This window comes from Brienomyrus brachyistius, unplaced genomic scaffold, assembly GCF_023856365.1.
Source record: "Brienomyrus brachyistius isolate T26 unplaced genomic scaffold, BBRACH_0.4 scaffold85, whole genome shotgun sequence".
Lineage (NCBI taxonomy): Eukaryota > Metazoa > Chordata > Actinopteri > Osteoglossiformes > Mormyridae > Brienomyrus > Brienomyrus brachyistius.
Genome location: NW_026042360.1, coordinates 293,139 through 320,217, shown reverse-complemented (window position 1 = coordinate 320,217; position 27,079 = coordinate 293,139). Strand labels below are relative to the sequence as shown.

At 47.7% G+C, this 27,079-nt stretch overlaps 4 protein-coding genes across 5 annotated transcripts in view; 3 read left to right on the top strand and 1 right to left on the bottom strand.

Moving 5' to 3' along the window:
- Positions 1–6,836, top strand: part of rsrc1 (arginine/serine-rich coiled-coil 1) — a 42,578-nt gene extending 35,742 nt beyond the window's left edge. Inside the window, 3 exon segments of the mRNA XM_049003703.1 lie at positions 3,853–3,959; positions 5,324–5,449; positions 6,469–6,836. Coding sequence (XP_048859660.1) covers positions 3,853–3,959; positions 5,324–5,449; positions 6,469–6,561 — 326 coding nt within the window. The 3' untranslated portion in view covers positions 6,562–6,836.
- Positions 6,837–7,177: 341 nt separating this feature from the next.
- mlf1 (myeloid leukemia factor 1) lies at positions 7,178–14,670 on the top strand. Its single transcript, XM_049003704.1, has 7 exons — positions 7,178–7,359; positions 8,532–8,685; positions 12,780–12,866; positions 12,983–13,114; positions 13,319–13,478; positions 13,598–13,736; positions 13,830–14,670. The coding sequence occupies exons 1-7, from the start codon at positions 7,313–7,315 to the stop codon at positions 13,912–13,914; spliced, it is 804 nt and encodes a 267-aa protein (XP_048859661.1). The 5' UTR covers positions 7,178–7,312; the 3' UTR covers positions 13,915–14,670.
- Positions 14,671–15,280: 610 nt separating this feature from the next.
- Positions 15,281–25,037, top strand: gfm1 (G elongation factor, mitochondrial 1). Its single transcript, XM_049003628.1, has 18 exons — positions 15,281–15,438; positions 15,967–16,119; positions 16,458–16,590; positions 16,785–16,989; positions 17,085–17,201; positions 17,402–17,552; positions 17,802–17,956; positions 18,515–18,599; positions 18,706–18,843; positions 19,208–19,309; positions 19,408–19,464; positions 19,580–19,717; positions 19,834–19,916; positions 23,349–23,511; positions 23,902–24,046; positions 24,457–24,617; positions 24,719–24,772; positions 24,853–25,037. The coding sequence occupies exons 1-18, from the start codon at positions 15,364–15,366 to the stop codon at positions 24,982–24,984; spliced, it is 2,247 nt and encodes a 748-aa protein (XP_048859585.1). The 5' UTR covers positions 15,281–15,363; the 3' UTR covers positions 24,985–25,037.
- Positions 20,485–26,199, bottom strand: lxn (latexin). Of its 2 annotated transcripts, none has more exons than XM_049003629.1 (7): positions 25,982–26,199; positions 22,937–23,086; positions 22,771–22,833; positions 22,259–22,436; positions 21,975–22,111; positions 21,547–21,609; positions 20,485–21,046 (listed from the first exon to the last, which is right to left on the bottom strand). In XM_049003629.1, exons 1-7 carry the CDS (start codon positions 26,165–26,167, stop codon positions 20,939–20,941), a joined length of 885 nt encoding a protein of 294 aa, XP_048859586.1. In that variant the 5' UTR covers positions 26,168–26,199; the 3' UTR covers positions 20,485–20,938. The 2 variants fall into 2 exon arrangements, with proteins under 2 accessions (XP_048859586.1, XP_048859588.1); XM_049003631.1 differs by lacking the exon at positions 25,982–26,199 and adding an exon at positions 23,212–23,260.
- Between the last annotated feature and the right edge of the window lie 880 nt (positions 26,200–27,079).

The window sequence follows — 27,079 nt, the reverse complement described above, 5'->3', positions numbered from 1 at the left end:
GGGGGGTGTGGGGGGGGCAGGGCTAGGTGGAGGTTGTGGGTTTGAAGGAATAAATCATTAGAAAAAAAGGTTATTGGAAATTCAGAGAGATAAAAGACTGGAGAAGCCCGTAATTGCCTTAAAGATCAGACTACAAAGCATTACTGTGGATTTTACAAGGCCAGCCAGCAACAAAAGAGCGGTAATTTATGAGCTCAGCGTAAAAGAATAGCATAATTGCATTAAAAATTAATGCTAATGAGCACTAAAATGGGGAAGGTGGTTATTATGAAAGTTTGTATTCATCATCTTGGGCTTGAATGATAGCTGGTGCCTTGATTAATGGCTTAATTTCTATCAATTAGCAGGCAAAAAAATCTCCTGTGAGACAAGGGCAAATTGAGCATTGAATTACATATCTTGCTGCGGTTTGGAGGGGGAGGTTCTGTGACTTGCCGCCTGTCAGGGAATAGACACTCTGTGTGGGGGGTGGGGGGGGGGGATGATGTGTCAGAGAAAGTAAATGGTTTGTGGTAAGTTAATTATTTGCTTATGTGTCCGGAAAAAAAACGTGCAGTGTGCATGTACCGCGTGAGCCCTCTACGGACTACCCGCTTGTCCGAGTGGTTCTCACTAAGTTCTAAAGAGTCTGCTGGTACAGTGCCCCCCCCCATCCTTGTCCTGGAACCCCTGTCCGGTCCAAGTGAGACTCTGCATCAGCCTCACACCACAGCTCAGATGTACCCCAGAGCCCGGTATGCTGGTAAATCGTCGCTGTTTTACTGCTGCTCTGGGTGTTTTTACAGTGAGTATGTTACTCGTTTGTTTGATGGACGGCTTGTGTGATACTTACTGTTTACTTGCTGCTCACCTTTTCCCTTGTTTTTAGGCAGTGACATAATTAAATGCTGTTATATAGCAGCCATTAGCAAAGAGATTGTGGTTCGTGGCATTAGAAAGCTCTTCTGCGTTTTCACTTACTTGTGACTCAGTTCAGCTGAAGGTTTCGCTCAAAAAGCGACACATTAATTTTGTTTTCTTATTTGTAGCTGATTTAATTATGAAAATCAATCAGCAGCAGTAATAATTTCCTGACTTATACAGCGACAGACCAAAGTCATGTTTTTTCTTTCCACGTTACCAAAATCTGCTTGTCTGTTGTGTAACAGTGCCCTCTTCTGTATATGGATTGCTACTACATCAGCTGCCACTAAATTAGAATTAGAGATCAGTGGTCATTGTTAACGTACCACAGCACACAGTGCGCAACAACGAAATGTGTCCCCTGCATTTAACCCATATGTGACATCGTGACATAGCAGGGGGCAGCTAATTCAGCGCCCGGGGGGCAGTGCTTGAGGGTGGTACCTTGCTCAGGGTACCTCAGTGGTGCCTTGTTGGTCGGGGGTTCGAACCTGCAATCTTTCAGTTACAAGTGCGCTTCCCTAACCATCGAGCCACCACTGCCCACCACAGAGTGGAGCCTTCCATGAGTTTTTCCCTTAATTCCTTTCGTGTTTGGTCCAGGTCCTCTGCCAGCTGAATGAATAGTTGTGAAGCTATAGTAAATGATTGTTACTGAAGTATCTTTCACTTTTACGACTGCGTACAAACTGATTTTACAGCACCTATAACTTCTAAGGAGTTGTAGACTTGTGTGTGGCCGATGGTCAGCGTCCTAAAAGATCAGTAAGTTAAAAAGCGAAATTGGAACAGTTGCCCGCTTGGCCATCTCCCCTTCCTGTGGCCTTGTCTCCAAAGGCTGCTCTTAGCAATGCCAGGATGATTGACTCGGCCTGCTAAATTAATTTCCCAGATAACGTGTCAATATTAAATATCAGCTTTGACCTCCCAGGCCACAGCCTAGCCGGCTCTGCATATCGACCCCCGCAACCCCCCCCCCTTCTCTGCAGCTCGCCGGGGCTATCTCAAAGTCCATTATTTTTGATTTTCCTATGAAATACATATCTTTCCCACTGACATCTGACAAACAGCATATGGAAGTCATTTTATCTACCAATAATGTGTTTGTCAAAAAGTATGAGGTTTTAATAGGATCCTCTTCCTAGGCCGTCCACTCTCTGGCTGAGGAGTTTGTCATTGATATATCTCGATAGATTTCTCTGGGAACTGCTTTTTTTTCCTGGTAATTGTACGCTCTCTGCCATTAAGGATCGCAGAAGCTAGATTTCCGTGCAATATTAATAGACAGCTGATTGAGAGGCGTCCGGCCACGAAGCTACATTAGGCCCCAGGCTCCGAACTGCGCTCCTGTCATGTGAAGGACAAGCCCCAGCCTACTAAAGGATATTGTGCCTGTTTAACTCCCCATCTGGCTTCAGAATCAAGGTAATAACTATTTTTGGGGCTCTGGTGTTCATTTCACCGTCCTCAAGCTACCGGACGTGCTGTCAAGACTTGAGCTCTAATTCCGGCTGTCAGTCAGTCAGTTGTTAAAGTCTCCAAAGTGGAAGAATAACTGAAACGCCTCCTGCCTCTTTCCCTTAATCTGCCGTCTTCGCTGTTGTCGCTGTTACGGGTTTAGGGAGAAAAAAACAAGCCATTTGGAGGTTGGCGCCCGGCTCGCGCGCGGCAGAGGTGCAGGAACAGCACGTGTGAGAACGTGCGCCGAGCGAAACCAGAACAGATATTCATATATTCATTAAACACGCAGCCTGGGGAAGGAGAACGCGGCACGGCGCTTAGCGGATGAAATTAATTTCACTCATTAGTAGCAAATAAAAGCTTTGGCTTTGGGACAGGAATTCTGTCACTCGGTGTTCTGCAGACTACCGCTTTTCCACCGTTATATTGCAGCCTGTTATAGCGCGGCCAGGTTTCAGCATCATAAACACGGCCAGCACACAGAGGGACACAGCGGAGAGATTTACAGGTCGATGGATGAAAGAATGAAGGGAGGATGAATGGGCAGCTGTGTCGATTGAAGGGTGGAGGTATTGATGGATTTCTGAATAGACTGTCAGGTAAAGAATAACTAACAGGTCTGTATATAATGGTTACAGAACATGGTTTGACGGGAGTGGGGGTCGAGTGCTCACTCCAGTGGAAAAATGTCGACGGTTTCTAATACCAGAAGGTCATGTTTTGCGAGTAGGGCTGATAAACCCCTGAGATTGATATTTAAACTGTTGGATTAGGCTACATGAATATGATAACTGTGGATCCTGACCTGAGACCTTCAGGGAATTGCACCCAATAATTGCACCTTCTCATAACTATGAGTGAAGCAATATGTTTCCCACCTCTGAGGGCCCTCACAACACTCTCCAAAATCAGGCTGAACACATCTGTCACAAAAGGGCTCTGTGAATACGTGTAGAGATGTCTGAGGTCTGAATGTAGCTGAGGAGTTTCTGGAACACAGCGTGATCAGAAGATGCAATCAGTTGTTGGAATGTGCTCATGGTTAGAACTGCAGTGGAGGCCACTGTCCTACATCCAGGTCCAGGCCAGCAGAAAAAGTCAGGTCAGGCAGTGCTTGCTCCTGAAGGAGGACCCGGTGCTGAGAGCGGAGCTCCGGCCTCAGGAATTCCGATGGGGAGCGATGTGCTGCCTCTACTGGTCACCTGCCCTGTATGGCCTTCGGCGAGACTCGAGTCAGACCTCTGGTTTCCACCAGCCAAGGAATCGGGGGGGGGGGGGGGGGGGGGGGGCAGACAGAGAAAATGAAGGATTACTTTTTCAATTGTACACGCTACATATTACATGAAAGACATCACATCCAGGGAAGCAAAATCAAATTCCCCCGCACGAGTGATCGGCACCGAGACGTGCGGCACACCTGCCACCGGTGCCGCGCAACAATGGGGTGATGGTCCGACTCCCCCCTCCCTCTTTTGTCTCCCGTTTTAGAGGAGGCGTCGCTGGAGGAGCAAGTGAGGAGGATAAAGGACATCGAAGCCATCGAGAGCGAGTCCTTTGTTGCTCAGGCTTTCAAATCAACCAGAGACGGCAAAAAGGTGGGCTCTCTCCCCGACTGCTTTATTTGATTTGGTCCATTTATTCCATCTGTCCGCAGATGAAATGAACAATTCCGTTTGAATGCTGTTGTGCAGGCGTCTGGTTTGGGAGTTGGTCTTTATCTGCCGGGTGCACAAAAGGGGAAGACAATCACAAAAGGCAAAGTGGCCGCTGCCTTAGAGAACAGACACTTGGAAAAGGTCCCCATTCTCCCCGGCGATACGGTCACAACGCAGAAGTCATTATTGAAATGAGCTGAGGAACGCAAAGCCATTTGATCTCGGGGTAATTGTTGCTGATCCGTAGAGTTTCCAGCTGCAAATCGTTTGATTGCTTTACCCTTGGCGTTAGACTGGCTCTCCCCCTCCTAATCCTTAGTGTGGCTCTTATGTATGTGGTTGAACAGAACCTTAAGGAACGAAAAGTCTTTGAAAAGTGGAGGGGGGGGGGGGGGGGGTTCCTGAGGATTCATAACCGATGTTTGTATGTCCATGGGCAGTCCTGGGGGGAAAACAGAGATATTTTGCCTCTCAGATAGCAATTAACATATTCAGAGTGCCATATGCTTTGAGTTCCTGTTTCAAACGAGTTTTAATTAACAGTGACGCACTAAAAGCAGCAGTCAGCTGACTGTGAGAGTCGGCAACTGGAACGCTTCACATTCACTTTGATGGAGCCGTGAAACGGCGAGATCAGCCTTTGTTTGTCATCTGACGCACAGCTTGAGTTGTGAGGAAGGGGCATCTGTCAGACCCTTGCCTTTACTGCCATCTTGTGGACATTAAAGAAATGACACAACCCAGTCCCGGGCAGTACATTTTGGCCTCAGAACGCCAATATTTAAAAACAACTGATTAATATTTTTCAGTTGAGAGTGCAGCTATACAAAGCATGGCATTGCTGTAACGGTGTCTTCTGCAACACATTTATTTACATACCTCCCCTTACATCCTAGGTAAATTTTCTTCATTGTAAAGAAATGCCATTCTTTTAACCACTGCAAATCTTTAATATCTTGAGTCACTTTAATCGAGTTTGCCTAAAATTGAGACAACTGTACAGTGTCTATGTGCTCATTCAGCATGCAGTGTGTAAGTGTAATGGGATGGAAGCCCAAACGGTGTGATTCGTTGACAGGTTCACAGAGCCCTCACTGCACTGACCTGCGGCTCCCTTCAGCAGCTGCGGGGCCCTGTATCACTGTACTCTCTACAGTGTAGCATCTTCATATTTTCTGCTTTTTCAGTGAAATATGGAACTATATAACTCAAACTCTGAAAATGGTCATGAGAAAAGAATATTTATGCGCTGGAGCCTTTTTATTGAGGGTTGTGATGTAACGTAACTGTTGTGCGACCTGCAGGCAGCTGAACCAGCAGAAGTCAAACAGGAGTCCGACTCTGAGGCCGACGTTCCCGCTGACAAGCTAGAGGTGTCCCTTCCCATGACCATCCGTTACCAAGACAGTGACACGCTGGCTCACCCCAACGTAAGTCAATGTACATCTACATGCTGTGTTACATTTCTGAAGTTCACTTTTTAGGAGTCTCTCAAAATACTGAAATCAGACCACAACGTGCCCGCACTCTGCACCCGTAGGTGTAGTTGCCCGCTCAGATCTGGCTACGCAGCGTCCACCAGAGCATCACCCGGCATTGCACCCGCTCCTCTCAGGATGGCAGACTGTGGGGTGAAGCTGACATTGCCAATAGAGAAGAGGCAAAATTAAGCGGAGCTGATGGGTTTAATATTGCCATGCAGAAGCTGGCAAAAGCTGCTGGGCGATTCATCTCCGGCACTCTGGCAATCCAGTTACCCGTGACGAATGCAGATCTCCTCCGACAGCCTGATCTATGGCTGCAATATGCCGAAGGCGGAGCAGGGAAATTAGGAATAATGATTCAATCATTTAAGCACCACAATGTACTGTATATACTGTAATTTCAAACTCGTTAGCGTCCGGCGGCACAACCGGGTTAGCGAGACTCACTATACGGAGTTCCCCCGCATGCGACCCGACACGCTGTTCGACATGCTCAGTCGCCAGGCGCAGGGGGATCGGCCGCTGCGTGGGATCGAGAAGCACGAGGCGTGGGCACGTGTCATTCTGCCAGCTTGGTGATGCTAGTCGCCTGCCGGTGGCATTTCTGTCCTGTTCCTCGTTCCCCCGTGCTTTGGTTTGCTCCCTTTAATGTTGACTTTGCACGTCTTGCATTTGTGCATCTGCTTTTCAGTCTTGGGGTTCCCTTTTAGTAGTTAGCTCGTCGGATCCGTTAAGTATAACTTTCCATCTTAAAACACTAAAAAAGATCGAAAGGGCTTTTAATGCCGCCCACATGTTTCATTAAATAACAAACAGGTTTTCGGCTGGCATGCTTATGCAGAAACAGTGACCTGTTTTATTGTCAGGAGTTTGGTGTTCTCCATACCGCGATGCTGTTGTTGTTACATACTTTGTTTTTGCTGCTGGCAAAATTGCCTCCCTTTCTGCTTCTTGCCCTCCTGCAGCTGTTCATGGAGAAGGAGAAGGCGGAGGAGATGTGGATGAGCAGGCTGGTTGCTCTACGGCAGGAGAGGCTCATGGGTAGCCCTGTGCCCTGAGTGCAGCTGGATCCATCAAGACCCCGTCAGAGCAGAAGCCTAACAGGATTAATGCGGTGGGCTTCTGCAGCGAGGATTTCTGTGAAGCTCACTGCTCACCCCTTTGTACCCAAGGACATTTACATGTGGATAACCTGATCTGGGAATATGCCTCATTTGTGTCTGATTTCTACTGTAAATTGTAGTGTTTATGCTATGTTTTATTTTTGTGTTCTTTTAGGTTTTGTACCATGTTTTGATTCATCGTTATTAAAATAAACTTCCATCTCTACCAATTTTGTTATAATATGTCTTTTTGTCTATTTCAGAAGATGCTACCTTTATAACAGACTAATGTGTGCAACCCAAATGTGTGAGCCTCAGTAAAGATAAGAGAAATGTGTGTATACAAAGTTTGGTAATTCATTGTAATTAGAACATTATACTGGAACACTAAAATAACAGCGTGATTTAATAAGTAAGTTTCTAATGAATTAAAATTAAAAACCGCTGCGATGACAGATTAGTGCTTCTAGAAATTTCAAGGGAATTATCGGGTCCGTTGCCATGACACCGTATCCACAACAGGGCGAAAAGATAAGCTCTGCGAATAACGGGCCAATCGACGCGCGGCATAGCGGTCAGCTGGTCCCCGAATGGTCGGCCGAAGCGGGTGCCGAGAGTCCGGGGTAACTGTCACTTTGCGAAAAAGTTTGAGCGACACTGACTCTCCGCTGCCGGCCGCTCTCTTTCAGTCTTATTACCAGCGGAAATGTTTAACAGCCTGCTTCGGGACTTCGACGAAGACCCGTTTTCCTCGTAAGTGCGCCTCGAGGTTGTCATTCTCATACGTGAAATATTTTTGGGAGTTTATTTCGGCTCTGCAGCGGTAATCCGACCCGTCAGTCGTTCGGGTGGCCGCAGTCCGCTGTGCTGCAGACGGTCCCGGTTTATTCCCGGGGCCGCCTGCGTCTTTTATTACATACAGCTTCGTGACATTAGTATAACTTAATATACAACATGGTGAATAATCTGCAAAAAATCAATTAAATGTTTTATGTTATAAGTAGTTCAAAACTATATAAACTCTGTTGGTTGCGTTTTATATGAAGTATATTTGGTATTTTATTGCTATTCTTTTGTTGAGTGAGATTTAAGTTAAAAGTCTACATTCATATCCATATACTGCGCGTATATACGCTGATCAGTGATCAGACCCACACGCGTGTTATGTAATCGACATATTATTTAGCGGAGCGCTCAGGTCGGGTGGCCCGTAAGGTGTTCCTTTACGGCGCCTGTGGGTTTTGTTTTGGCCGCTTAATAACCGGTCTGCGCGCTGGCATTCGCGCCCTGTCGTGAACGTGCTGACTGAGCACATGTCCCAGCCTGCCAGGTGGGATGTGCCCCCAACCTGTGGTGGGGATGCGTGGCCAGGGGAGTCAATTTTAGGGACGTAAAAATACCAACGTGCCTCCCTTAGTGGAGGGGGAGTGAAGCTTTATGTGCCAGTGGATTTACCACGCATTACAAGTGTGTGTTGAGTGTTGCTTTGCAGACTTCACTGTCAGCTTGGCTGGTATCATGGTAATACAGTATACTGTTAGATTTTCCTAAGGCAAATTGCATGCTGGGGGGGCGGACCCCAACACTGCATGGTGGTTTGGCCACCCCCTCACCCACCACCCCCACTCATCGAATTTTGTCGGCAGGATCTAAAAATACTGTGGTATAATAAAAATACTAAAAATACTGTGGTATAATATCTGGATGGTATGACTAATACCATTATATACCAAGTCTACTTAACCCGCTGCACAAAGGCTTATAAACTTATGACTCTGGTTCTTGCTTGGGTCACATTTCAGTTTGGAGCAGTTGGGGATGATTCTGGGGGTGCAATGGGGGCGATGAGCCTTCAGCTTTTCATTGTTTTTATTATGATGTGAAGAGCCGCTATGCGGCCCTCTTGTGTTCCCCCTACCCCACAGGGGCCAGTTTCAGGCACACAACGAGTGTGTGAGGCAGATGATGCGCAGTTTTTCGGATCCCTCCGGCCACGACTTCATGCCCATGCTGACCGACGGACGAGGCCGGCTGCCGGCCCACGCCAACAGAAATCTCACCCTGAGCGATGGTCACAGGGTAGGTACATGGGTGTTGAGCTTACAGGAGGAGGTCTGGAAATCAGAAAAACTCTCCTAAGACCTGTTGCCTGAGTGGATTCCCAACAGAGGAATAATCTGTACTACCACCTTGTTTTATCACAGTATAATGTGTACATTTTAATTAGCCTGGAATCTTAGGTTCATGTTTGCAAGAAAAACACTAATTACTTCTACAAAATAACTCATGTTGAAGATCACACAGCACAAGTTTAAAATGTGATTTAAAAAGTACATGCCCCTTTGAAATGCCCCTTGCCTTCCTTATAAGTCTGTATTTCAGAAATGATCAGTAGGCATGAATTCCTCCTGAGAAGTTACCAGTCAGACATGGAGAAAACACCATGGGGTTTGGCTCTGTGGCCCTGAAGTGGATTTCTCAGCTGGTGTATTTTGGCACATTTGTAAAAGGAGGTTTTGACATGGTGCCCTGTGGTGCATTTTTAAAAAAGGGCCGCAGAGGCTGAGTGAATGTCACTGTTGCCTCACATTTCCCGCACCTCTGTGTGTGTAGCTCCCACAGTCCTAACCCTAACCCTTAGACTGATTCTCTAAAGTGCCTGTAGTGATCATGCGTCCATACTGGTTCTATGTGATGAACTGGCATCCTGTTCACAACGTACCCTTGATTTGTGTCCTACACTAGCTGGGATAGATTCCAGCCCCCCCCCTCTCCCCCGCAAAGACAGATGGAATACTTATAGGAAAATATATATATACTGTTTTTTCCAGTAACAAAGCCTGAAATTATTCCCTGGAAGATGACAGGGTAATTTTCTTGGAAAGTGCTGTCTGTAGAGGGGCAGACATCACACAGATGGACATCATCAGGGTGGTAAGGGCTGGCGGGTTAGCAGTCGCGGACAGGTGCTCCGGTTACAGGGGGCAGGGAGCTCACAGACCTTTGAGTTTTATGTTCATCACAGCCCTGGGGTACAAGGCCTGAATAATTCTGTGCTTTGATCCCCTTGTGGCACGGCCCCTTGAATGACCCACATGCTCTGCATCCAGGCAGATGAGTGAAATGGGTTCTAACAGGGTCTCCAAAGGAGTCAATGTCTGGGTATTGCAAGGGGGCAGAGAAAAGAGCACAAAAGCCAAGGTTCGTCAGGGTCATGGATCCAGCACCCAGAGAAGAGCCTGAGCCCTGTAACCCAACACCCCGCTGGCACTACTGTGCTTATGGGAGCTGTTAGCAGAGGGCGGGTCACAGAAGGGCAGGTGCCTGCCCATCCGTCTCCACCCTTTATCTTTAGCGTGGGGTGGTATTTATAGGCTTGCCAGCCCACGCCGTTTCATTGACATGTGGCTCTTTTGCTGAAATGGCCCTGCAGTTTCCCCTGAGGTCACGCTGTCCAAACATTCTGCACTGCACCCAGATCACATATTTTTTATTAAAAGTCTCGCTTGCTGTCTGTATGCCGCCTGCTGCCTGAGTGAAGTCGTGCTCCCAGGATCGCCTTGAGTGTCCGTTAAGGGTTTCCGCTCATTTCGGCAGATATCTGTCATCGGTCTTTGGGTCCTTTCACAGAATAATGATTCTGTATCTAGCGAGACAGAAAGTAATGGGAAAAAACGGAAAATGAATCCTTAACCCTTTTAATGAAGGCGACCGGGAGGTGCTTCTGAAAAGTGCTGTCTGTGAATGTTTCCTGCAGGCTCTTGTTAAAGCAGAGGATTGGAAGGGCAGAACAGAGAAAGGGTGTTTAAATGTATAGGGGAGTATAGGGGAGCGTTAGGACCGCGGAGTGGGCTGCGTGGCAGAAGAGGGGGGGCGCTGGGCCGGAGGCCTCTCTGCTGCTTCTTGTTTCTGCGTCGCCACCTGGTGGCAGTCAGCTGTACGCTCAGGATGCTGCAGGGAGCTAAACGTGGTAGCTGCACCCCTGCGCTGATCCTCCTGCTCTCCCTGTGTCCCTCCACTCATCCTTTATAATTACTTTGATTGGGTGGCAGTCACCCCACAGGCATGTGACCTTCCTTACGCTGAGGACGTCTCCTTTTGCTGAACCCGCTTACTCCGTTACAGTGGCGGCTCCATGACCCTGGCTAAGGAGGCCGGCCAGCCTGCCGGGACTCTGCTGAGCTGCTGCTGGGCAGGTCGCTTCTGTCCCTGCGCCTCCGCCCACATTAGCCCACACCTGTCCATTTACGCCCCATTTGTCCATATCAACCCAAAACCTACTTATATATCTGTTGCCATCTCTTGCAGGGTTGGTACCCATGGTAGATTACTGCTTTCCTGCGGTTTCAGCCATGCTTTTGCAATGCCCTTCTCATACCCATCCCAACCCCACCCCACTCCACACGCTAGTGGGCACTATGCCCCCAGGATCTGCCATCTGGCCACATCCTCAGCCGTAATGCTGTAGGCTCTTCAGTTCCATGGTGTTTGTTAATATCAGGTTTCCTTCCAGGCTCTTCCCTCAACAGCCAGATTTCTTAATATTGTGTTTCACAGAACGCTTTAAGCTGGGCTGGGGGAAAGCAGGTGATGACTGGCAGTACCCATCTCTGTGCGCTACTTCACCTGAACACAGCGTGTGTGTGTGTGTGTCTGCGCAGGTTTACGTGGCTGTCAGTGTACAGATCAGTGTAATCAGAGCCTGATACCAACAGTCTGATAAGCATGAGCTCTTTTCCGATCTCCTTTATTCAGATGACTGCAGCAGTGAGGGGGCCTTGCATTTGCAGAATGAAGCTGGATGTGGCCTTTAAAATGCCACTCCGGGGTGTAGTGTGAGATGCCCGACACTGACAGGCCAGTGGGGACAGTGAACCCTGCACTGCCCCAGTCTTTGTGCAGCTCTGGCTGAGGCGCTAAAAATCACCACCTCCAGCGGGTGGCTTTCACAGCCTAAAAATATGGCTGTTCCCCTTGGGACTTTATTAGTTCATGAACCCTTGCGCAAGTGTCAATAGTTTCATATCAGCATGACCTTTCAGAAAGAGCTGACGCTGTGACTTAGCTGCATGACTATCTGCATTGGAAGAGGGGCCCATGTCTTTGCTAAGCCCCTGATAATTACCCTGCACCTTGAGCATTGTTCTGTGTAATGACACGGGCAGGTTCTGGGGCCTGTTGGTGCCACGCAGTGGTTGTGTCTTCTCTGCTATGTCAGAAAACCAGTCTGCTGTCCTTTAGCACTGGGGTACCTGTTTGTGGTGCTTACTGGGGTCAGCTTGATGGTAAGGCAGTTGAGGAGGCCTGTCAGGTGTAACCCTGGTTTTCTGTGTCATCGGGGAATGTGATTGTCTCTCTCTTGCCTTTCTGTGTTAATGACACAGTTAATATGAGAAACCTTTCCCTCTCTGCGGCTGACTGCTGGTATGCTCTGCCTTTTCCAACTGGTTTTCATGTTTTTGTATCAGGTATAAGTATCTGTTATAACAGTAAATATATGAGGTCAACTGCACACACATCAGTCTACTGGCCCAGCTGACGCATGCTAGCAGATTTATAGCCCCTGGTAGAGGCCTAGGGTGGAGCTGAGATGGATTCTCTGAAGCCATCTGGTCAGTTACAGGCACTCATTACAGCAATGGGAAGCCATGTGGTCAGTTACAGGCACTCATTACAGCAATGGGAAGCCGTGTGGTCAGTTACAGGCCCTCATTACAGCAATGGGAAGCCGTGTGGTCAGTTACAGGCCCTCATTACAGCAATGGGAAGCCGTGTGGTCAGTTACAGGCACTCATTACAGCTTACACCACAGCCAAGGGAGCTGGTGTGGTTAGCCAGATCAATGTAAAACAGGCAGCAGAGGACCTAGGGTGCAATAGTACAAGCATAATTTATGGCACATTTCATTAGGTATACTTTCTGAAGAATGGGGAACACCGTACTGTATGATTCATTCAAGATTGTAACAGTCAATTAATTTAAAGGGAGATTTACTCTGACCAACTGGAAGTATTGAATAGGGGAATAAGTCTTCAATGTGATCATTGTATGCCATTCCCTCAAGTGTAAAAAGAACTAGAGTCATACTGGTGGATGGAAGGTGAATAGACCTGGAATGTTAACTGAGAATGAAACGGAGATGGTGGATTGTAAACGTCCTCTTCTCATTTCAGGATGTGGCCTTCAGGAGCCCTTTCAGCATGATGGACAACATGATGTCTCAGATGAGGAGCAGAATGGAGGACATGCACAGGAACTTTGTGAGTCACAGCAGACTGTCTCCAATCCCTCACTCCAGAAGTTTCTTCCCTTGTTGCTACTGTCATTCTCCTATTCTGAACGGTCACCTTGCATCTGCCAACACCAACATTTTCAGGACAGAACAGACTCTGCAGACTCCAATGCCCACTCCTTCAGCTCGTCCTCTGTGATGACTTACTCCAAAGTGGGCAGCGAGCCAGCCAAGGTGTTCCAGGCCTCCAGCCAGATGCGCCGAGCCCCTGGGGGGGTAGGTACAGTGAAGGAGGTCTTTAAATGCGAATAAGAATCTGGGATCAGTGATGACATTGACAAAAATGTAGGCCACTTTTTTGAAGGAAAGCATTCACTTAAATAATAGATTGAATTATACCAAATTCTCTGGAAGGCATAAAATTCTAATTGGCTATCATTTAGATCTATTGACAATCTTTTTGGTTGGTGTTGAGTTCAGATTAAGGAGACCCGACGATGCATAAGGGATTCAGAGAGCGGCATGGAGAAGATGGCCATCGGACACCACATCCAAGATCGGGGACACGTAATCGAGAGGAGTCATAATCGGCAGACCGGGGCGAATGAGCTGAATCAGGACTTTCAGAATCTCGATGAATGTATGCATGAGTGCCGTCTTATAGAAAGACATTCTTCCTCAGCCCCGCTTAGCCTGGCCTTTGAACCCTGTACCTTCATACCAAAACTGTGACTGACCTTTCACATGTGTCCTTTATAGCTGAAGCGCAGTCTTTCGACCAGGAGTGGCAACGGGAAGTGTCCAAATTCCATTCATGTGCCCCCATGTCCCAGCTGGAAGCCCCCAGGCCGAGAGCTGTACACCGAGCAGCCATCGCCGACTCATATGGTGCGAAGAGGTCAGTGGTCAGGTGGCTGCAGCACGTGGCTCCCGACAAAAATAGATGTTTTCTGTTTACCATTTCATTCACTGTGCTGGTATTTTTTTCCAGAGACAAACGAGAGCCCAATGTAAGCAGAAAGAAAACATACATGGAGGAGCTGAACGTGAAGGGCACTGGAGTGAAAAAACAATAAGCAAAGGATGTGGGCAACATCCTGGTGATTTTACACGTGTCCAGTGTGTCCAAGACGAGCTGCTCTCTCTTGTCAGTCACCCATTAGTTGCCTGGTAGCCACTGACTTCACAGCCAGAGAGTGCCGTCTGAATCTGATCCACTCTGGCACTTTATCCATCCAAACAGCTGCATCTTCTAAACCTGAACTTCTGCACCGCAGTGTTTGTGGAGATGGTCATCGGCACATGCTCCGGGGATCAAGGAGTCATTTACCCTGCGGCTGCCAAAAAAAAACCCACAAACAAAATAGCAAGAACATATTATTTTTTCACTTTATAATTTTTCACTTATGAAATAAACATATATTTTCGTAGATTTATCATGCTTTTAAATTATACAGCATTTCAGTGGAATACAGTTTAAACAAGTATGCATAACATTTCCTTGTTCAGAATCAAAATGTACGTATGTTCAGGTTTATAGGTTTGAATGCACTGAGAGATACACTTTTCTGTATGTTTTGGCCATTGATCTCCTTGTAATATCTACTATAAGATATATTTTATGGAAAAATGTCTATGAATACAGGTTTTATATTCTCACATGGTGTGTGTGTTGCTCTCCTCTAGTGTGGAGCTGTGCAGGGGTCTATCACATTTAATAACGAGGGAAAACGGACAGTTGTATGCTTAAATCTTATTTGTTAAAATATTTAACACATAAAATGAGTTTCTGGATTAAGCATTTTTGTAGCCAAATAAATCTTTAAAAACCATGTTACTGTTTTTGTGTTTATTGTTTGTCTTGGCACATTGTATGTAATTATTTCACCTTGATTATATCTATCATTTTAGGGGTGTAGTACTACTACTGGGGCACAAGGTAGCGTAGTGGCTAAAAACAGGCTTGTAACATCGAGGGCTCTGCTGCTGCACTCTTACAACGTGTTTATCTGCTCCAGTGAGCTGTCCATATAGGTTTACAATATTATATATAGGTATAAACTATAAATAGTGTTTTGTAAACGCATGTCCTGTGTCAACTGTCAAATAAAAATATATATGCAGGTGAGGTTTACTTTACATTAACTTCCTTAAGGATTGTTTGGTATGGCTGGAAAGGCATTAAAATTAGCTTGTTTGTTTTTTCTTTTTAATGGCACAAATTTTGATTTTGCGTGTAAAATTCACAAACGTTTATATTATAAATACAGGTGGGATATTTTACATTGCCACTGTAGTCGTTGATCAGTTAAAGAACTAAAGCAGTTGATGTGTCCGAATTTCCACAAGGAGTCGCCAGTGTACGAACAAACATGAGCGAATCACTTTTCGAGCTCTCTTGAACCTTCCGGCATGCCGTATCACGGAAGTGTTCTTACGTAGAAAACCGGCGTGACTTTCCACAGTCCGATGTCTGTTTAGGGGTTTAGCCGGCAGCGTAGAGCTCGTGTAATATATCACTTAAAATGCAGGTATTAAGAGCAGGGCTAACCTTCTGTCGAAGACATTTAAGAAAGCAAAGGACATTCATTTTAAAAGACGTAAGATACCTTTTCCCATTAACTAACTAATCAGGTTGTTGGTTATTGTGTACTAGTTAGCGAACGATGCTAATTGGCTAGATTTCGGGTTGGTGACCCGGCGTTCATTGCCCATGGGTCAATACATGTGCTGTCAGTATACATGTCTTATACCATGCATAGCTTTTTAATTAAACTGTTAAAATTGTTTTGTTACTGGTTATGCTGTGATCGTCAAATTAAATAACGTATTGTTTCTTGCCTGCAGTGCCGGTTATTTTTATTATTAAAGGATAAATCAAGTGTATTTTAATTCCCCAGAACAAATCTTTGTTGACTGAAAGTTTATAAAATGTTTGGTAAATGTAAATGTGTTGTGTACTCCTGGACTGTCAGATCTTAGAATACAGTAAAAATTTGACATAGTCTGAAACTTAGACTTAACACAAGCCATTGCATAGGTATAGGTGTATAGGCGTGATTTTAACCATAACTGATAATGTGCCTTATGTTCTCTCAGTGCACTGATGCTTTTCTCTACTTCTGCAGGTGTTAGTGAGCAGCCATCGGACATGTACCTCAGGCATCATCCCCAATGAGAAGATTCGCAACATCGGCATTTCCGCACACATAGATTCAGGGAAGACCACCCTGACTGAACGCGTGCTGTTCTACACGGGCCGGATAGCCGAGATGCATGAGGTACCGACAGAGGCCATCTTTCACGTAGCTTACAGATCGCTGTCAGATGCAGCGAACGAGGATCTCAGATCTGTGACTGCATGAGATTAAAATCCGAGGAAATCAGGCTGATGTTTCTTTCCTTGAGACACACAAGTACAGTGACGACAGGTTCCGGTTAGAATGCTGGGTGGGTCAGCGTTCCAGGTTAAAGTTATTGGCCTGAGGCCCAGTGGTGACATGGTACCTCTGCCAGCTACAGGATCTGAACCCCTGACCTGCTGAGCACAGATGCCTGATAACATATGAGTGGTGTAGTAACGAGGTTTGTTGCGTCTGTCAATGGGGGCGGCCCCTAGGTGAGGGGTAAGGATGGTGTGGGCGCCATTATGGACTCCATGGAGCTGGAGAGGCAGAGGGGTATCACCATCCAGTCAGCCGCCACCTACACTATATGGAAGGAGCACAACATTAACATCATAGACACCCCAGGTATGCGTCTGGCCCCAGCAGGGTGGCCTTTCTGCAGTGGTGGCTTCCAGCCCCCCCTCGATGCGCAATATAATGTCGTAGCATCTCAAGAATAGTCATTTAGGATGGTGCATCTCTCTTTACTTTATCTCCCCTTTTGTTCTCCCTCCTCTTTCTTTCTGGCATTTTCTCTCCCTCTTTTCTGTACCCCCCAGGCCATGTGGACTTCACCATTGAAGTGGAGCGGGCTCTCAGGGTCCTCGATGGAGCGGTCCTGGTTCTGTGCGCTGTGGGCGGGGTCCAGTGTCAGACCATGACGGTGAACAGGCAGATGAAGCGCTACAACGTGCCCTTTCTGACCTTCATCAACAAGCTGGACCGCCAGGGGTCCAGCCCCGCCCGTGCCCTGCAGCAGATGAGGTGCCTGCTGCCTGTGGTCGTGAGTCACTTATGGTTGTGGTGGATCTGCGTGCCTGGAAGGTCTCTAAAGCCCAGTCCTCTCCCACTGCACGCAGGACCAAGCTGAACCACAACGCAGCCTTTTTACAGATCCCCATTGGCCTGGAAGGAAACCTGCGGGGCATTGTGGACCTCATCGAGGAACGCAGCATTTACTTTGAGGGCCCCTTTGGGTAAGGGCTCAAACTCAGAATTGCAGTCCTAAAATGTATTGGGGGGGGGGCAGAGAGTAAGGGTGTATATGTGGTCAAAGGCACAAAGAAATGCCAATTCAGCAGTTTCACCTGAAATAAGAAGGGAATGCCAAAGCAGAACTTAGGTAGGTTGTTATTTTTACCTTGTTTTATCTTGCGATTTTGTACCTGCTCCACAGACAGAGTGTGCGATACGACGAGATTCCGTCAGAGCTGTGGGCTGAGGCGAGGGACCGGAGGCAGGAGCTGGTGGAGAGTGTGGCCAATGCAGATGAGACCCTGGGGGAGATGTTTCTGGAGGAGCGGACACCCAGCGTGGCTGAATTGAAGGTGCTCAATATGCGCGCGCACACACACACACACACACACACACATCCAGTCCTTGTGAGATCTTCCGTTAACTTCTGATTTATAAACCCAAACCAATAAACCCCAGTAACAATTTATTCCAAATAACAGCGAATAAAATGACCCTTTCAGGGCTAGATAACCTGCATAACTGCGGGTCCTGACCTTGATAACTTGTATACACACGGAAGGCTGTGGGTTGTGGGGTCCTGACCTTGTTTTGGCCCCCAGGCAGCCATCCGGAGAGCCACTGTCCAGCGGCTCTTCACGCCCGTGCTAGTGGGCAGTGCCCTGAAGAACAAGGGTGTGCAGCCCCTGCTGGATGCCATCGTGGACTACCTGCCCAACCCCACTGAGGTCAAGAACTACGCCATCCTCAACCACGAGTGAGTCCCTGGTGACCAGTGTTGGCTGTTGTTAGCGTCAGTCAGTCATCAGTGGGTTCTGTCACTGGCACCCATCTGTGGGCTCGTATAATAGCTGAATCTGGGTCACGCCAAACCCGCACGTGTGAGAACACAGGTGCACAGGCTTCACTCCATCATTGTCTAAAAGTGGTGACTTGCGCTCATTACATCATCCATTTCCAGCGGTCTCCGAGGAGACGACCTCATCCGTCTCCCATGGTCTCCGAGGAGACGACCTCATCCGTCTCCCACAATCTCCAAGGAGACGACCCCATTAGTCTCATGTACCGGGGGTGGAAAAATAGGACAGCCATGCTAGAGAAGGGGGGACATAGAAGCATAGATAGGATCGTTTAGTGCTGTTACTAATGTGAAGGATGGGAGGAGGTGTGAAATTTATAAAGTGAGCTTATCTGATGCTGAACACATAACTGTGTGTTCCTCTTTGTTGGAATCTATTGTTAGTGGGCCTGATCACCAGGGTCTCAGCACTAATGTCCAGTAACTGAAGTGGATTCTGTGTTTGTGCCACTTTAGAGACTCCAGTGAGAGCAGTAGGGTCCAGATGGACCCAACGCGGGACCCCACACAGCCCTTTGTGGGTCTTGCCTTTAAACTAGAGGTGAGTCGAGCTCTGGGCCTCACGGACGTGTTCCCTACTGACCCCTGGTGGTCGGGGCTCTTTGGGGGGGATCTGACTTGCGCTTCTCCATCCCTCCTGCCTCTAGGCGGGGCGTTTTGGTCAGTTGACGTACGTGCGCGTCTACCAGGGCTGCCTGAAGAAGAGCGAGTACATCTACAACACGCGCACGGGGAAGAGGGTGCGAGTGCAGAGGCTGGTCCGGCTGCACGCGGACCAGATGGAGGTGAGGGTGATCAAGCCCGTCACCAGCCTCCTCCATTACAACAGCAGTTTTCGATCCGTTCCGGTGGCTGAGGCGGCATTCCCGCTCTTTAATCACTCCGTACTCGGGCAGGAAGCTAATTTGTTCAATAAGCTCATTAACTGGTTCAGTTGAGTTATTAAGTGTTTGTCTACCTGCTGAGCCCCTCAGGGCCTGGGGACGTCCTCAAACCCCCTCTCTGCTGCTGGTCTTCAGTTTCCACTTGGGACAAACCTCTCATTGAAGCCGCCAACACTGACACTGTGAGCTGATTCTTGAAGGGAACCCGCGTTCTGACTCTTAACCCTCCTGTCCTCTACTTCCTGGGCATGTGCGGCTGCGACAGGATGTGGATGAGGTCTATGCCGGCGACATCTGCGCTCTGTTTGGCATCGACTGCGCCAGCGGCGACACCTTCACGGATCGTACCAGTGCCAGTCTCTCCATGGTGAGGCTCCTGTGCTCCCCCGATCCGGCCCTGGCTGCCATTGCTCTATACTAGATGCCATCTAACAGTTTTGTAATGAATTTATGCGTTTTTTGCAGGAGTCCATCCATGTGCCAGATCCAGTAATCTCCATGTCTGTAAAACCATTAAACAAGGTAGTCACTCTCTCATACTGGATATATACCAGTAAGAACAGTCCTGATTCCTCATCTCAAGGCCCTAATGCCCCCCCTAGCTTGTCTTCATCGCTGTCTTATTGCCCTCCATCAGAATGACTTGGATAAGTTCTCAAAAGGAATAAATCGCTTCACGAGGGAGGATCCCACCTTCAGGGTCCATTTTGACTCGGAGAGCAAAGAGACTGTAATCTCTGGAATGGGCGAACTTCATTTGGAGATCTACTCACAGGTCAGCAAGATCATATTTAACTATGTTTTAACTCTATTTAGGTCTGTGGGTCTAAGTGTATGAGTGATTACACAGTTGTAGCTCAGTTGTTGTTCTTTCTCCCTGCTGCCCCCTAGAGGATGGAGAGGGAATACAACTGTCCTTGCTTGATGGGCAAACCTAAGGTGGCATTCAGGGAGACCATATCCAGCCTAGTTCCGTAAGTACTGCACTTATACTCACTCACACTGAAATATCTCGGAATGCTCCGCTGCCTATGGAGCTTTTACCTTACATGGTCAGGCATGGCTTCCACGTAAACTTCACCCCCATCACCTGAGGCTGCCTCTGACAGGGCACTAAGATACGTGATGTCACCATGACGGCAGCATGTGCCGTGTTCCGGCAACTCGGTGGCCCTTGAAGTGCGGTAGTTGGGCATAGGTTGTCCATTCTTAAAAAGCTGCCATGTGATTGGCTGAAACTGCGTTAATTCCTGTGATGTGATAGGCTGGTATGTGCTGTCAAGCAATGGTCCTTTTATTGGCAGTTTATCCCAGTTTCACATTTTCTTACCATCCAATTTTTATATAACGATAAGTCGATATATTGTTTATATCGTCCAGCTCTATCCCCTTGGTAAATTAACCCCGACTGTGGAATCTTGGGTTCCCGTCTGTGCAGCAGCGCATTACGGACTGAACTGCGTCTCTCGGGCGCAATTCTGCGGCCCAACAGTGGGTCACGGACTAGTGGTTGAGAAACACTAATTTAAAGAACACGCTGCATAGTTTTCTTGTACGCATTTATTTCAATTGCATCTTTCAGTGTGGCTGTTTTACAGGCCGTTGCACTATTTTCTGTTGGATATTGCCACTTGCTAACATGATTAGTGGAAATTAAAGAGAGATGAACAGCAGGACATTACTGTGCTGTAGTGTGTCACCGGAGAAATACTGTACCAACAGTGTGATGCTTAATTATGAGCATAATTACATGACTGATCGTCTGTATGGACACAGTGCTGCACAGTGCCAAGCTAGACAGATGATAATTGTGGTACGCTCAACACTAGAGGGAGTTCTGCAGAAAAGATGGGACTGCTTTGGGCCTAAGATTTAATCAACTTAATCGTTCTTAATTAAGGAAGGTTTAGACACAGGAAAGTGTGTGAGTAGGGGAACAGGGGTTCTGGGGACGACGCCAGACGCTCAGTTGGTGGATAAGGGGGTTGTGGCGGCGTTAGCTGGAGGCAATGCAGTGAGGACATCTGGGTTGTTTTTCTGCACTGAGAACTCTCACGCCCTCTGCTGGAGACCATGTGAAAAGCAGCACCCAAGGGATTATCTCCTGTAAAACGCCACAAGGCAGCTTAAAAACAAGAAGAATTTCATTTTTCATTACAGAGTTATTTGTAAAACCACGCTTTTGGGTGGTGTGCCGCACTTATCTGTGTACGTCACTTGGCTAAAATGCAAAGCATGTGTAATTTATGAAACCTCATTGCACATATTATCGCAGTTATGCCCAGTGTTAAACTGGTACTGTGTTTAAAGCCTCCTCAGCAGGACACTTTGAATCTGACATTCTCAAAGATCACCAGACTCTGTATGAGGCCAGATAAGAATAGAATTAGCGAAAATATTAGTAAAATATTTTATATTACATTCCTGTTGTATCCTTAAGTAAAAGCTTAATATAAAATACATATTACTAATATATATTTTCAAATTAATAATTATAAATAAAGTAAAGATTAGATACAGAATTTTAATGCTGATTTCAGAAGTAGTTTCACTCTGAAATTGGCTTTTGAAAGCCACATCTTTTACACGTTTATCCATACTTACCTGGGAGACCATGTCGTGAAGCAGGATGTGGTACTGGAACTTCAGCTGGTCCCCCTCAGACTCCTGTGGAAGCGGGCGGAGCAGGCGGGAAGTCAGTGTCCTTTAAATAACCTCTGTCACTGTGTCAGAGGAGACCGTGTGAGCTGTGCACAAAATACCTAAACTGTTTGGACTCTGATAACTGCAGAGGGTATTTTGGAGAACCAAGAGTAGTTGGCTGAGATGATTTCATCACCTGACTGAATGAAACTTTTTTTCACATATAAATGCCCCTGGTTCAGAAAACCACGAAGGGCCCTGCATCCATTAGAAATGATTCCTTTACATTATTTGAATTCTAAGCCATTCAGGTCACTTGGGAAAGGTGTCCATAAGCCAATGGTAATAATAATAAGAGCCACAGGGGGCGCTCTTCTGGCAGCTCTCACCTGCTGCGTGATGTTGGTCACCTGGGCCACGTTGTACAGGGTGCTTTCGTTGGACTCCTTCAGCATGACGAAACTGGCTGCTGCGGCCCCCAGCCTCCACAGCGGCTTCATCTCGGGCGCCACGTGCCCGTAGCTGTCTGCGGGTCACAGGTAGCCACGACAACAACCAATCACAGCCCTAATCAAAAGTCATAAGGGAATCAGAATTGGTAACCGGTGATAGTGTGCTGTGTGGATCCCGGTGTAGAGGGGTGTTTGTGAGGGGGGGCTAGTTGTCTCCATGCCTGGGATGTCGTTCGCCGTCACTAAGCTGTCAGAATCCCTGAGTCGCCTGTAGAGAGACTCCTCCTCGTCAGTGGTGTTGACAGCGGACAGGCCCTGACATGAGTATTGCACCAGGGGGGCACCCTCCTCCCCCCCTCTTGGGAACAGCACCTCTGCAGAGCACGGCCCCACCGACTGCTGTGATAGGGGGAGGGGGGGGGCAGTTAATCAAGCCCTTTGGCAACTGGGGCTGTTTTGCAATCAAGAGCAAACAGCCGTTTTCTGTGCAAACAGACATGAAGGTAAAAAAATGCAAAGGAGGACAAATGCGCACACACACATGGTTGCAAACACACGCGCATGCACACATACACATATAAAAACACATGCGCATGCACACATACACATGCAAACACGCGCATGCACACATGCACATATACAAACACACGCGCATGCACACATGCACATATACAAACGCACGCGCATGCACATATACAAACACACGCGCATGCACACATACACATGCACTTACATTACTGACTGCGTCCTTCAGAGAGAACTCCAGCTTGTACTTGTTGCCCATTTCTTCTGTCTCCTGTGTGAGGGAAGAAAAGACTGACAGAGTAACAGCCCCTTTGTGTGAAAAAGGCGGCTCAGAGCTCAGTTTGTACTCCTCACCTCCAGATAAACGGCCTCACCTGCAGTGTGGCGCTGCTGACCGCATCCAGCAGGAAGAGCTTGCAGGGGGAGCTATGCTGGGTATTGAGGAAGTGCTGGGCAACGATGGCCGCACGCCGGGCGGGGTAGTGAGCCGGGTTCAGGTCTTTAACTGGCATGGTGGCCTCCTCCTACACGATGCAGGGAGACAGAGGAGGTGAGCAGTGATGGATCTCTAGGGAGGGTCAGGGAGCGCGTGCCAGGGTCAGATCCAACGAGAAGTGCAGCACATCTGCCGCAGCAGCTGTAGCCTGACCTTGCAAATGGAGACACTTCCTGCTTCTCCAGGAACTTGGCCAATGCAAGCAGAGGGCCGGCCCCTTTTCCTTAAAGGGACAGGCTCTAGTTTTCCTCACTATGCTAATCGCGTGGGACATTGCCTGTCATCTGCAGGTTCGAGTTCACGCACAAGAAGCAGTCGGGGGGCGCTGGGCAGTACGGGAAGGTGATCGGGGTCCTGGAGCCGCTGGACCCGGAGGATTTCACCAAACTGGAGTTCGCTGATGAGACCATCGGCACCAACGTGCCCAAACAGTTTATTCCAGCTGTCGAGAAGGTGAGGCCTTCAGCTCCTGCCTTACAAGTCAGCATTTAATCAATCAAAGTTTTGTGTTCATTTTAAAAAATATTTATAGCTTGAGAACAAATGACACCCGTACAAGTGTACAAGCAGTGCCTTAACACTGCACAGAAAGTGTGTTTAAGCTAAATTGCTTGAATGTCCTGTAATGAGCTTTGAAAGTACTTTCCCAGATTAAGGCATAAAAATATTAAGAAATCTGCTAATGGTGTTTAATAGAGTGTAGAGGTGTCACTTCAAATGACTTGAAAACCTGTCTGATTGGCTAAAAAATGAGGAGTGAAGATCCAGTTAGCGTTCACCGGTTTGGGGGCAGGCCTAGCCACGCAGTTTATGACCAACTGTAAACCCCCCCCACCCCCATAGGGCTTCAGGGAAGCCTGCGAGAAAGGCCCACTGACGGGTCACAAGATCTCAGGCGTGCGCTTCGTGCTGAAAGATGGCGCACATCACATGGTGGATTCAAACGAGATCTCCTTCATAAGGGCCGGCGAGGGCGCCGTGAAACAAGGTGGGTATGCCCCCCTCCCCCCCCCCCTCCCCCATTTTCTCATTACCCACTTCTGCTCCGTCTGAGCTGACACTCTCTGATTTCTCTCTATCGATCCCTGATGTCTCTTCTAAGAAGCCTTTTATTTGTACATAAATCATTTTCTCCTATTACCACGATTGATCGCTCTTTATTTTATAATGTTTCATCTTCATTCGACTTGGCTCATAAAATCAACAGGATGTTTAATGGAGCCTGAAAGATGCAGGTCTGCGATGGCCTGGCACACCGTCCCTGGTGGTAACCCCAGCCTTGTACCCTGTGCCAACTGCTGTGGGGTTCCCCCCTCAGAGGTGGATGGAATCTAACCAAACACAATGCTATTTGTCTTTGTGTCCATCGTACCCCCCCTCCCCCCCACGACCCTGCAGCCATGGAGAAGGCTACCATACTCGTGCTGGAACCCATCATGTCGGTAGAAGTTGTTGCCCCCAGTGAGTTCCAGGGTACAGTCATCGCCGGGATCAACCGTCGCCATGGCGTCATCACCGGACAGGATGGGGCAGAGGGCTATTTCACGCTCTACGCTGATGTGAGTGCCTTTCCGTCCTCTGGGCTCAGCCCTTGGGTTCCGGCACCCATGTGGTGTGACGTGGCAAAGCGCTTGACGCCGGTCCCCGCTCCCATCCCCAGGTTCCGCTGAACGACATGTTTGGGTACTCGACTGAGTTGCGGTCCAATACCGAGGTAAGACACCGCCTCGTCGGGCCTGCTCATGGGTGCATCTGCTGTGGAGCCAGCGGTCTGAGGCTTTGTCACCCCCCCAGGGAAAAGGAGAGTACACCATGGACTATGCCAGGTACAAGCCATGCTCCCCCAGCACACAAGAGGAGCTCCACCATAAATACCTGGAGGCCACTGGACAGCTGCCTGCAAAGAAGGGCAAGGCTAAGAACTGACACGCAGACATGCATGTACTCAAACACACACTCACATCCGCATGTACTCAAACACACACTCACACCCGCATGCACACACACTCACACCCGCACATGCACACACACTCAGACCCGCACATGCACACACTCAGACCCGCACATGCACACACTCAGACCCGCACATGCACACACTCAGACCCGTACATGCACACACTCAGACCCGCACATGCACACACTCAGACCCGCACGCACATATACACACACATTCTCTCGCCTTGGAATGTTATTGCAGTCGGATCCAGCCTCTTCACCGACATGATCTACTTGGACAAACAGCCAAGGAACTGGGGATATTCAGCAGCTGCATATGTACTGTGTACACTGTCTTATAATATTAAAAAAGAGAGAACAGAAACCCTGAGGACTTATTTGTTAAGCCCACTGTCATTAAATTTCAGCGTTTGCCTTTTCCGTTTGTTTTGTAGAGATGCTAAATGCACGGAGTAAGCATCGGCACCTTGGCGAAAGTTAATCATTAAAACAGGAGGCCTGTTAACCCCCAAGAAATCCATTATTCATCAAAATGCAGTGTGTACACACACAGCGGCGAGCACTACCCCTGTGACCAGTCTCCATCTTAGCCAAATATGTGCTGCTCAACACAGATTCAAAGGTTGAACAACAGATACTAAGAAACTGCCGTTGTAAAAACTAAACGCAGAAGAATTCAGTCTGACCCAAAATGAGGGAATGAATATACATTACAGTAACACTACCAATCAGTGAATAGTGATCGACTTGATCAGTCAGACATTCCTAGTTCCAACCTCCCCCTAATTGTTGAAATATTCCATCAGCAAAATATACCATTGTGATTCTGTAGTTCACCAGAGTATTCTTTGCAAAAGGAACCCTCAGTATAAAACAAAGCTTACATGTCCGAGCAAAGGGGCAAAGGGACTAGCGACCCGACGACAGGTCTTAAACACACCACGCGGTGCGTAATCCAGTTACTTACTGGGATTCTGCTTGAGAAGCTTGTCAGCAAAATTTGGCTCCCCTTCTGCATGGACTGGGCGAGTCTCCCATCGGCGGCCAGCGTGTCTGTGCCGCGCTCCGGATTTCCGCCGGAGGCTGCCGTGGGGCTGCCCCACGCTGGTGACAGGACGGCCAGCACCAGCACCGCACAGAAACACCAGGACATGCTGTGTCGCAACTGATGGGCCCCTGCAGGCCGAGCAGTGTTTATATGCAGTGGGGGCGGGACCTAACCTCTTACACAAAACCAGCCTTAAGTTTGAAAGCACAATGACAAAACAAAACACCCATAAAACTCAACGGTCAGGCTTGTAAAGCTTTCTGCTGTGTCTTAATCCCAGATTCATTTATCTGCTCACTTTACAGCCTTTTTGCGCACACACACACACACACACACACACATATATATATATATATATATATATATATATATATATATATATATATATATATATAATTGATAATGTCTTCACAAGCATCTTTGTCAAACTTGGGCTGACGTTGTAAAAACGGTAAGAGTTTGGCATCTGAGTAGTAAGTAATTCCCAGCTCCCTCCTGATCGTTTTTAGAATGTTTAAACGGTGTTTCTATGGCTCTCTCTTCTGAGAGAATGGGCTCTTTCAGACACACACATCGTTTACTGCAGCCCTCTGGGAACTGAAGACTGAACGAACAGACGAGACAGAGAGCCAAGCGAATACTGAAGAGAATGTCCTAGAGAAACACTATTAGTCGTTAGGGTAGCAGAACGATACTGTGTGTAATTATGTCTGTATTCCCGATGATCCTGGCTGGCTGTGGGGTAAAACTGATACCATAAGCCCAGCCTTCTGATTCGGGTGTGAAAATGACCGAAAGACTTTCCTTCGCTTGCCATGGAAGGCGCGGTCACTGAAGCCGTTGGTTTACTACCGCTAAAAAGCTGCCAATCCAGATAAGAAACGCTAGAGGGCAGTAAGAGCAAGTTATTAAACTTAAGCTAAAACCCTCCAACCCTCGTTACAAAAACGCACAAAGAACCGGCTCTGCCCCGATTATGTTTTTTTCCCCTGTTCCAATTAAAGAGGAGAATTAAAT

Coding starts and splice junctions, on each gene's coding strand:
- mlf1 (XM_049003704.1), top strand. CDS start 7,313: ATGTTTAACAGCCTGCTTCGGGACTTCGACGAAGACCCGTTTTCCTC. Junction 7,360..8,531: donor GACGAAGACCCGTTTTCCTC/GTAAGTGCGCCT, acceptor CCTACCCCACAG/GGGCCAGTTTCAGGCACACA. Junction 13,115..13,318: donor TGCGCCGAGCCCCTGGGGGG/GTAGGTACAGTG, acceptor TGTTGAGTTCAG/ATTAAGGAGACCCGACGATG.
- gfm1 (XM_049003628.1), top strand. CDS start 15,364: ATGCAGGTATTAAGAGCAGGGCTAACCTTCTGTCGAAGACATTTAAGA. Junction 16,990..17,084: donor CGTGCCCTGCAGCAGATGAG/GTGCCTGCTGCC, acceptor CACTGCACGCAG/GACCAAGCTGAACCACAACG. Junction 23,512..23,901: donor TTATTCCAGCTGTCGAGAAG/GTGAGGCCTTCA, acceptor CCACCCCCATAG/GGCTTCAGGGAAGCCTGCGA.
- lxn (XM_049003629.1), bottom strand. CDS start 26,167: ATGTCCTGGTGTTTCTGTGCGGTGCTGGTGCTGGCCGTCCTGTCACCA. Junction 22,437..22,770: donor TGAAGGACGCAGTCAGTAAT/GTAAGTGCATGT, acceptor CCCCTATCACAG/CAGTCGGTGGGGCCGTGCTC. Junction 22,112..22,258: donor GACGGCGAACGACATCCCAG/GCATGGAGACAA, acceptor TGTGACCCGCAG/ACAGCTACGGGCACGTGGCG.